The sequence below is a fragment of the Notamacropus eugenii genome, chromosome 2 (assembly GCF_028372415.1).
Source record: "Notamacropus eugenii isolate mMacEug1 chromosome 2, mMacEug1.pri_v2, whole genome shotgun sequence".
Classification (NCBI taxonomy): Eukaryota; Metazoa; Chordata; class Mammalia; order Diprotodontia; family Macropodidae; genus Notamacropus; species Notamacropus eugenii.
In genome coordinates, this window is record NC_092873.1 from 320465458 (window position 1) to 320476979 (window position 11522).

General features: G+C 41.9%; 1 protein-coding gene across 1 annotated transcript in view; it reads right to left on the minus strand.

Moving 5' to 3' along the window:
• The window catches only part of TIMP2 (TIMP metallopeptidase inhibitor 2), an 82894-nt gene extending 73028 nt beyond the window's left edge, over positions 1 to 9866 (minus strand). The window contains exon 1 of the mRNA XM_072645189.1: positions 8975 to 9866. Coding sequence (XP_072501290.1) covers positions 8975 to 9104 — 130 coding nt within the window. The 5' untranslated portion in view covers positions 9105 to 9866. The remainder of the gene's footprint in view (positions 1 to 8974) is intronic.
• Between the last annotated feature and the right edge of the window lie 1656 nt (positions 9867 to 11522).

An 11522-nucleotide genomic window follows, 5' to 3' on the forward strand; every position in this document is an offset into this window, starting at 1 on the left:
CAAGGTGGAGGAACTTCATACTACTATCAGTAAAGTATTATTCCATTCTCGAGTAAGGACTTCAGCCTTGCTAAAAGGACTCCTTACTTGTTGATTAAAGACACTGAAACAAAGATAAATTGCAAAGCAAGATTCTATAAAGTAAATACTATTTCCCCTTAATTCTCATGATAAAAAAATAGCATGTTGTTGTGGATAGAGAGCTGGTCTCAAAACCAGGAAGACCTAAGTTCAAATCCACCTCTGAAACAGTAACTTTGTAACTCTGGATGATACTCTTAATGTTTTAGTACTCCAGGCAACTCTCTAAGACTAATTTGAACAGAAGCTGCTGACCTGCACTCAGAAATTCTCACACTTTGTAGTTCCCTACACCAATGAAATCATATGCCTAGTCCTTATCTCTTCGATTAAAAAAATGAAAATCTGCTCTCATTTTAAAACATCTTCCTATATAATGAGTAAAAAAAAAACTCCAAATATTTGATATGAAAAGGCTCAAATGATGACCAACATAATGATAACACTAGGTACTTTTGTGTCTACTTTAGAAATTTTCATTAATTAATTCTGTAGATATGTTCTCATTTGATAAAGGTATCAGGGTATATAGCACACTATTAATTACTTCAATTGGGCTGGAGGTGACTGATTGAATCCATGCCCCACCCACTCCCAGTCTTTACACAAACAACAATCCTGAACTTCAGTGAAATTATTATACTTCTTCAGGTTAGGATACATAAATAAATAAGTAAATATTTCCTCTTATAAAAGGGAGATTAGAAATTCTGGCCTTTTAAAATGCTACTCAAGTTTAAAATGATAAAACTTGCTACTCAAGTTTATATGGCTTAAAAGACTTCTCTAGCTCACACTCAATTCTGAGACTGAAGGGCTTTGGGGAAGTCCTTAGGTTGGTCCAAATCTGAGCTCTGATAAAAGTGACCATGACTAAGTCACTTAATCTATTTTAGCCTCAGTCTATCTGTAAAATGAGACTAACATATTACCTAACAATATCGGACTGTTTGAGAAAAGTGCATTGTAAACCACGAAGCACTGTAAAAATGTGAACTGCTATTAAAATATGAAGGGTATTACATTCATTACTTCAAATAGAAGACTGAGAAAAATGCTTTGTAAACCATAAACCTTATAAAAATCTGAGCTATTGTTAAATAGGAAAGGCATCCCATTCATTACTTCCTCTCATTTCTAGTCAAAGCCAGTTCTATACATAATGAACCCTCTAAGAGTGATAGAAATGCCATTATTAGAGAAAAGCCCAGAAGAAATAATGGCTGAGCTTTATATAGTGGGTTGGAATCTCATTGAGAGGACATTCTTTATACCCATTACATATTCTATGCCATTTTTCAGATTTTTTCATGCATAAGTCAAAAACTCATTTCCCTTGGAAATGACAACTACTATAATGGATAATCTTCCACAGATTTTAAGACCTTTCTTTGTAGTTAAATACAGTACTTTTAATCATTTAAAACCTAAAATCTCTAACCCTCTGTCTTCTGTACCCTAAATACAGGGCGATCACCAAATTCTGGTCATATTTTTGCATGAAAAGTAGACAACTCTTCCCCTGGTTTTCTATATCCCTCTAAAGTGATAAGGCCAAGAGCAAGGCAGAGTGCTTTAGTAAACATTTAATGTAATACTCTCAATTGTCCCTTGTCTATGTTAATAGAACAGAGTGACATGGATAATCCAGTACAGGAGGCCATCAAAATAACATTTCATTTGGCTTTGGTGTATACATTTAAACATTACCCCCAACCTCCATAAGCAGATACCTTTTTAAGTGTGTTTGGCTAAGGTTGTTAACATAATGCTGTAGTCCCTAAGGATATACAACTAATGGGGAAAGACATTTTAAAAGTGTGTCTAATGGCAGGGCAAAGTGAACCTAGGAATGAACATTATCCATGAATAACATGGGTAATTGATAGTTTGGTCTGGATCTGTTATTTCATTGGTGTGTGGATCTCCGAGTGTGGAAAAAAAGCCTCCCTCCTGATACATATGTTGTTTTCCCCAACACAAAATAAATTCCTTGTGAGTGGGATCCCTAACACAAGGCTTAAGTAGATGTTTTAAAAATGCTGGTACATTGATTGATACAGACCAGCAACTCTTTCATAAGTCATCACCTTAGGGAGTTACCTGGGACATTGAAATGTTAAGTTACTTCCTCTTTGTCACACAGCCAGTACATGAATGGAAGCAAAATGAATGAATGTACAAACAACATTTATTAAGTACTTACTAAGTGTCAAGCATCATCTTAAGTGCTAAGGGTATATACAATGAGATATTCTTTGCCCTTAAAGTCTTATAATGCAGAAGGAATAACTTTAACAAGGGAAATGGTGGACAAGCAAAAGCGTTCTAGTCTGGGAAGTCACAAAGACTGGAACCACAAAGCAAATTCACTGATGTGTTCTTTCCAGAAACAATGGTAGTAATGATTGGATGAACAATTTTCAGAACAATATATGGGAAGTGGGGGGGTAGGGGAGGACTCTCGAGCAAAATGGCCTCTGGTGGCCAAGTCTCAAGGGTAAAGCAGCGACAGCAATGCTGGCAGCACAGAAAATGGTTAAGGTGGAAAAGTTGATCATATGGAGTATAAGAATAGCTGACATTTTATAGGACTTCACATACATTATTACATTTAATCCACACAACAGTCTTGTGAAATGTAGGGAAGTGAAATGTAGGGAACACATATTTATGAAGCACATACCATGTGTCAGGGACTATGTAAAGGTTTTACAAATATTATCTCACTTGAATAAGGTAATGCATTTTCGATGAGGAAACTGAGGCTCAGAGATTTGCCCAACCCCTCCCCTCTGAGGGTGGAGACCAGTAAAATGACTAGAGAATTACTCCTGAAAGGAAGGAGTTGAGAGAGTGTGACTACATACACACAGGAGGGTGGGAGCCATAAAGAGGGAGTAGCCAGTTCTGCTAAATTCTAATCCTGACCATGTCATGTCTATGTCCCTCATTTCTGAAGGTTTAGCTGTTCACCAGCCTACAGACTCTACAGCAGGACTAGATAACCTCTGAAGGTTCCTTTCCACTCATTCATTATTTAATTGGAATTCAGAAAGTTGCAGAGGTAAAACCGGTCAAGATTCCTCTTTTCAAGGTAAAGTTTTGGGATAAAGATCCCTTCCTTTTCCCCAGTCACATTGACAGCAGTTACTGATAAGTATGAGACAGAGAATCTAGTAAGTAGAAAATCAAACATATATCACAAGTACAGAGATGTTACAGTCCTAAACTTCTGCCCCTCTACAACATAAAAATGTAAATTCCTTAAGGACAAGGGCTGTTTTGTCTTTTGTCTTCATATGCCAGGATGTAGCAGTGTCTGGAACAGAGTAGATGCTGGTTGAACTGGGTACCACAATCACTTGACTTAGTGTGGTCCTCACAAAGGAAATAAACTGGTGAGTAGAAACCTTGTCTCAGAATGGCATTCCTTTCAGGTTCTTTGAACAATCCTTTTCCCCAAAGTTATTTCCCCAGCTTCCAGTCACTGAAACCATCAAGCATTGGAATAAAGTCAAGAACTTGAAGAATAGGCCAGTCCAGTCTTGCAAATAACTGCTTTCCCAGAGTATATCTATTTATAACAAGCAAGTAGTACCTGTAAACTGGGGAGAGGTGGGGAGTGGAGAATGGCTGTATTTTGGGGGACATTAACAGCCAGCTTTTAATTTCCTATCTTCTACTTTACCTCCTTACGCTCCCATAATAACATCTTGCCAACATATAGTAGTCTTTAAATTTCACAAAAATGTTCATGATAAAGGGACCTAGTACAAAGAACACTGTATTTGGAGTTGGAGGACCTGGGCTGAAACCTTTCCTCTCTCACTTACCCACTTACATGACTTTGACTCTAAACCCAATGCTCCTGAATTGACCACTGCAATAAAAAATTGCAAGAAACAATTGCCCCCAAAGTTAAGTAAATTTCATAGAGTACAACTTAAGCAATCTTACCATCGAGAAGTGGTAGACACAAATTACATTCAATTCATCCCCAACACCCCCTCCTCCATGTCTCCATACTCTGCCCTCATTTTTAAACACCTATTTTTTGTCATATTTTTAGAGGAAAGGTCCAATTTCCATCTGCCAAAAAAGTACTTTACCTCTATGACCCTCTCAGCTGCAAAGCATTCTAAATGACAGTGTGAAGAAAGCTTCTTCTGTGTTCAGAAGCCCAACCATAAAGGCAAAGCAAGTCGCCTGTGCAGGATGCCTTTGTTGACATTTAATTCCATACCAATGCCTGTAGCGTATCTCTGATCCACTCTCTGGTTAATGCTATCTTTGAGCCACTCAGGCTACCTAAAGCAAGTGTTTATGACCTCAGGATGATAAATCAGAACTTTCTGGGCAAGGAAAAAGTAAAATTGCTCAGCCTTGCTCTTGCTTCCAGACCCAGTCAAATGACCAGATAAAACCTGACATGTCACAAAAGGCTGCTTCTTTCTTAGAACAAAACCTTCACCCAAACTTTCTTGTTTGAATTCTCTAGAAGTATGCAACTGGAATCCAAGAAAAGCTTCTGACATAGCCCAACAAAACAGGCAGCCCAGTCCAGGGAACAGGCACAGGAGTCCTCCATATGCATCAGGCTTGGTACCATTAGTTTACTCTCTCTCCAGAATCCTCAGTTTTCATATCTATAAAGCAGAAATCTTTTCCCACTACAATTAATTGAGTAGTACTGGTGTGATCATGGTTACGATCAGGCCAGATAGTTTCATTCTGTTGCATGCCCACTCTCTTCCTTTAATTCCAACTCAGCTGTTTGAAAAATGTATGCTCTTGAACAGAAAAGGGAACCAAGAGAGAGACTGTAAACATACTGGTGTCTATACATTATCCTTACTTGAAAATATCTCAAAGTTCATGCCCTAATGATAACGGGGCTTTGTTATAAGAAGAATGAAGGGTTTTCCCTGATGGATGCTCCATAATTTAAACCACTGAGCTCTCTGGAAGAAAGGCACTTGAAAAAAAATCCTTTTTATTAAGGTAAAGACTCTTTAGGGTGACATGATTGGATTGTCAGAGAACTGTACTATCTCCAGGGTTCTCACTTCAATTCCTTATAACTTCCTGTTGCAACACCTATATTCTTTTTCTCTTCTAATGCCTTTTTTTTTTCTATCAGTGATACTCAGGACTGAAATCCTTTCCTCTGTATCCTCATAACATATTTGTGCCTCAAATGTACTTTTGTGCTCAACTTTGTATTATATTTACTAGTGCATTTGTCCTTAACCCATTTGATTTCAAGCTCGTCTAGGGCTAAGGACCTCATCACTTGGCTCTCAGTACCTAGCAATATCACCTTGTATACAGTAGATGCTTAATAAATGCAGAGTCTTTTTATACCCTCCTAAACTTTATGTCCAGTCATATATATTGCTGCTCTAGGTCTAACTGGGCAACAATGGAATTGGCCCCAAGGATGTTTTTGGTTCTTATCTGCCCTTCATTCTCTATGAAATTCAACCCCCCAAACTCACAAATGTATCCAAATGATTTTGGTTTGGATAGAGCACTGGCCCTAGAGTCAGGAGGACCTGAGTTCAAATCTGGCCTCAGACACTTACTAACAGTGTCACCCTGGGCAAGTCACTTGGTTAAGTGCCCAATGACTCCCCAAAACAAAAAACCAAATGATTTTGTTTGCAATGTCTATCTATCATCAATCAGATCTGCCTGACAATAGCTGAACATTCAAAGGAGAGAGAGAGAGTGATGCACAAACTTCAAGTGAACAAGGTATTAAATACCTACTATGCCCAAGATATTGTACTGAGATACAATTAGAAAGGGCAGCTAGATGACTCAGGGGATAGAACACTGAGCATAGAGTCAGGAAGACCTAAGTTCAAATCCAGCCTCAAACAGCTGTGTGACCCTGGGAAAGTCATTAATCCTATTTGCCTCAGTTTCCTCATCTGTAAAAAGAGCAGGAGAAGGAAAGAGCAAACCACTCCAGCATCTTTACCAAGAAAACTCCAAATGAGGTCACAAAAAGTTGGAAATGAAAAGACTGAACAACAACAAACAATTGAAAGGCAAAATGTGAGATATTATTGCTAAACTGTAGCGGATTTGTTGATCAATGTAAGAGGTGTCATTAATAATTTCGTATCAACACTTTGGACCTCCCAATTTAATCCAATCTCTAACCAGCCTCATTCCCAAAAAAAGAGCTTGAGAGAAAATAATATTGGAAGACTTGGCCAACTTGTGTTTCTGATGACCTAGGCTGAGACATGGGGGAAGAATGAAAGTAGAGATGGCTGAACTATATGAACTATAAAGGGACCCACTTTAAAAGTCTCCTTTCAACAAATAAGGTGCACTCTTCCCCTCCAATACCTAGAATTGATACAGTGCTGTCACCCATTTGTCAATTCAACAATCAAAGAGGAAAATGCCTGAGGATTAGGGAGGAGATGGAGATGAAAGAAGTAATTGGATTCTGTTTTATTCCCAAAGCAGCTGAAGTATGTGGAGGTGCTTTCCCTGAGCCCAGCCCCTTCCTTACCAGCACTGAGTAAACAGGAACCTGTGTGTCTTGAGATCCATGAGCTTCTCCCAAGTGTCTGCATCTGATTCAGTCCCATGAGATATGATTCACTGGCACAGTAAATCTTCCTGCTACTCCCTGAGAGGTGCTGGTATGCTAGAAAGGACTCTGGCTTTGAAATTAGATGATGTGACTTTGAATACTGCCTTTGTCATTTAGTAACCTGTGTGACTTTGGGTAGATCACTCTAAACCTCAGCTGTCTCATCTGTAAAATGAGGGAGCTGGACCAGATAAACTCAAAGGTCTAAATCTGTGATCCTGTTCCCAGTAAAAACTCAATGGGAAATGAGCACAAGGGAAGGTCGTCACTGGGACCTAGGCTGTTTCCACATCTGAGATAGTTAGGATGCGACTCTCCCTTCAAAGTGAATAAATACCTCAAGACCTTCTCATCCTCTATAAAGTCCTGTTTGGGAAGAATCACCTGCCCTTCTCTCCCTCATTTTTAAGTCCAAGGGTTTCTAAATTGAGTCATTCATATAATTGTGTCCACATAAACCTGCATTCATCTTGGTCAAACCAAAATTCTGACAAATCCTTGGGAGTGACTCACTTTTGAGGATGAAAGGCTTTGCAAACCTGAATATGTTTGGATATTATTATTAAAATAAGAAACTATGAAACAAAGCAAAATCTGAACCTACCTAAGTTTTTCCTACAGGTAGTATAGAACTATAAGCCTATGAGGAGAGCCAGCTATAATCCAAAGAAGCCAAGTCATGTGTTTTTATTGTTGTTGTGGGGGGTGGGGGTGGGAAGGGTAAAAAGCAGGAGATCTAAGAAAGCATCAACTAAAATGAGGGGGGGCAGGGATGGAGAGGAACCCCAATCTCAGGAAAGGGCACCTCACTTTGTTCCTCCTTATCTGACTTGACAAGAAAAAGAAGCTGTGGGAATAGGAAGGAGGTTAGGAACAGGAGCTTGGGTTGCACAGCCCTTAGGAGGAAAAATAAAAATGGCACAGAAGCATAGTGGGCTAGAGAACCTGACCTTGATATTTTCTGTTTTGGTTAAACTAAAAGACCATTGCTAATCATGACCAAGGGCTTAAAGGCCTGTAAAGCTATTTATACTTGGTAAGTAGATTGAAATCTACCCTGCTCAGCTTTTTCCTTTCTTTTCTGGCTGCCCCCTGTCTGCTGGACCCACCATGGATCAGTCCAGCTTTTTTTTCTTCCACTCTTATTTTCTCCTGACTCCTGCCATCTTCTCCTAGGACTCCAGTGAGGGTATCAGAGTAAAAATTATCCCTGAAATCCTAATAGCAATGAGGTCAGGGGCAGGACTTCCCCATCCCTCCACTTCCATTCTCCAGAAACTTCAAGAACATTTGTAAAAGTCCCAATGCACACATACAGAAATCTTAAACAAAATGAAGACCATTTTTCACTCCACACAAGCAGAATCCCACATCTGCTTTGTGGGAGCACCCTGGGCAAGAGTGGCAAAGACTCAGACCCATCTTTCATACGGTGGCTTTCACTAAGGCAACTCCAAGCCCTCGAAATTTGGTCTATGAAGAGTGTCTCGCATCCTTCAAGAGGGAGCTTTTTCTTTAAGGAGAAAAAAAGGAAGAAAAGAAAAAGGGAAAAAAGGAGGGGTGTGGGTAATGAAGGGGGGAGGGGAAACCAACTCAACCCTAGACATGGAACCTTCCCACCTGCAAAAGTTTCTTCCTGAGGAAGGCCCTCACCTTCACCTCCTCGGCTTGATTTAGGAGGGGAGAGAAAGAAAGAGGGGGGGGGGGCGAAGAAAACCCCGTTTTGCCTATTCTCTGCTGTGTCTCCCATTCCCTCCCCCACCCCTACTAGCATCCTCGAGCCCGCCGCCTGCCAAAATCAAATCCATTCCCTGGCTCCTTTTCTGGGGTTGGAGCTGCAGTGGAATTTCAGCGGAATTCTGAGGTTGAGAAGCATCAGAGAGAGGAAAGGGGGAGGGAAGGAGAGAAAGAAAGAGCAGATAAAGGGGACAAATTGTATGTCAAACTTACAACCGAGTCTAAGGAAACTAAGGCTTCTTTGCTCAGGATTTGCTCAGGGGTTGGGGCTGGGGGAGAGGAAGGGGAGTTAGGGGTGGATGCTAGTTTAAACAAGTGGTTTTTATTTGGTCACCACGTGAGATTCCTTCACCCCCACCCCCACCCCCACCCCTGGGAGATTTCATCTGAGTTGGGGGTAAGAGGGGCTTCCAAGTGCTGAATCCAATGGGCGATACAGAATGGGCTGAAGAAGGGGGTGGAGGGGAGAGAAAGAAGGGAGGTGGCCGCGAAGCCCGGCCGCGATACTCCAGATAAGCAGGAGCCGCCTTTTCTTACCTACATCTGCATTGCAAAACGCCTGTTGCGGATGCACCGGGGAGCAGCTACAGGCTTCGCTGAACCGATCCAGCTTCCAGAGGAGCAGGATGGAGAGGCAGACAAGGAGACTTTTCGCAGTGGCGTTCATGTCTGGGAGTCCTGGGGGGAGGGGGGCGGGGTTGAGGGGGGCGGCGGCGGCGTTGTTAGAGGGAGCTGGCCGGGAGCGCTTCTGCCTCAGCCTCCTCCCAGGGCGCTGCTCTGGCTGCTGCTGCTGCTGCTGCTGCTGCTGCTGCTGCTGCCGCTGCCGCTGCCGCCGCTGCTGCTGCCTCTGCTGCCTCCTCCTTCTCCCAACCTCACTCCCTTTCTCTCCAGCAGAGAGGAAATGGGGGGTGGGGGGGTGCTTAGTTTGAGCCCGAATACGATGTCCACACGGAGCTCCTAAGGATTGGGGGTTGGGGTTGGGAGAATTTGGGGGGAGGGCGAAGAAAGGAAACCGAATGGAGCCCTGGTGCACACCCTCCTTCTCACCTGGTAAGCCTCAACCAGGAGAAAGTTTTTCTCTTCTTTGTTGCTTGGAGAGGTGGGGAGGAGGGAAAAGGGGGGAAAAAGTATTTGAAGCAATTCACCAGGAAGTGGAGAAAGAAGAAAAGACGAGGAAAAAAACTGCAGGGCTGTCTTCTCTCAGGCTCCTTCTATGGATGTGTTTTCCTCTGGCTTGTGCTAAGCCTGGCTTCTTTAATATGCTCAAAGGCTTCTCTGCTCCTCCTCTTGGTGGCTCGCGGCCAGTGCAGGCTGCTGGGCTGCTCCCATCAGCCCCTCTCCTTCCCTCTCCTTTCTTTACCTCCAGCCTCCGCTCCTGCTCTCATTTATTCCGGCCAGACTCAGGCCTTCCCATAATCAGGTTTTTTGTTGTTCTCTTTTGCGGTCAGCCTGGAGGGTGCTGATTGCCTCTTCGGAGTCACTGACCACAGCCCCGGAATCCTGATAGAATGGCTGTTTCACACACTACTCACAGCTGTCCAGACTCTTCCAAAGAGCCTCCTTCCACAACCCTCCCCCCACGCATCTGGTGATAACTCTCCCTAAATGTGATTTGGGAAGTTGCTTTGGGCAGCCTATAGTGCCCAACAGACTGACTCAGCAGAAAGTTAAACAGATGGCTTATGAGGGTTATTAGGAATGTCCAGAGAGAAACCCTTTTCTTTTAATATATATACAGCATTACATATAGACCATTCTCAACTAGGATGAACAATCAGTAAACAGGTATGGAATGTTTACCATGCACTGGGGATACAAAAATAATAGGGGATGGCCCCTCATTTCAATACAATTAATCAACAAGCATTAGGCACGTACTATATGTCAGGGTCTGAGGCTAGAGATACAATAAAGGCAAAACCAGTCCCTATCCTCAAGGAGTTGAATGGGGAAGATAACATGCAAACGACTAAAGTACAAACTACAGGATAAATTGGAGATAGTTTCAAAGGGAAAACGTTAATCTTAAGAAGCCCTGAAAAAGGCTTCTGGCAAAAAGTTGGATGCGAGCTGACTGAGGGAGAATGGGAAGCCAGGAGGTAGAGAATTCCAGCCCTGAGAAAAAGTGAAAATGTTCAGGAGATTGAGTGTTTTACATAAAAAAGAGTACATGGAGGGGAGTAAGGTGTAAGAAAACTGAAAATGTATCTTTAAATGCCAAACAGGATTTTTCTATTTGATCCTGGAGGCAATAGAGAGTTTATTGAATAGGGGAGTGACATGGTCATACCTGTCCCTGTCTATACCCTAATCCATTTAACAGATATGAACCCCTCTCTAATTGAGTCAAAAAGGAATCAATGTGATTAATGGAAAGAATCGGTTATGCCTCTTGGGCCTATGTATAAAACAAGCTAGGCTGGGTGTTCGCCAGTCTATCTGAAGATCCCAGATCAAAGGGTACCAGTGAGGGGAGCAGTGAGTCTAGAGAAAGTATTTACCCTTTCTCCTTGCTCCCCTACTCTTTTTCCCATTGACAGTGGTATCTGAGAGACTAGACCAATTGGAAACAATAGATAGAGCTCTGAGTTGCTTTGGATGCCATAATCAGGCACCAGAGCAAGGCAGCTTCAGGGAGCATTATCCTTCCGAAGTGCCCATGGTGGACTCAAGGAAGTAGATGGTCCTAAACAGCATGCCTAGCACAGAACTCTGTCTAAGGAAGGCGTTCTTAACCTGGGATAGATTTTTCATGAGATCTGTAAACTTGGATGGGAAACAAATGACTTTCTTATTATTTATTTATTTATACTAACTTCTAACTGAAAGTTAGTTATTTAAAAACATTCTGAGAAGGGATCTATTGACTAAATCAGACTGCCAAAGGATTCCATGGAACAAAAAAGGTTAAGAACCCCTGATCTAAGGGGAGCTGTATGAGGACTCTACAAAGGTAGAAAGAACTTCCAGTATCAGAAGTTTGTGAGTTTCCATTTAATCACAGCTGTTCCCTTTATGTGTGCTTCATTATACTATTTAGTATTGTGTAAGAAGAATTGAAAGCTAAGAAGGGGCCAGATTGTGA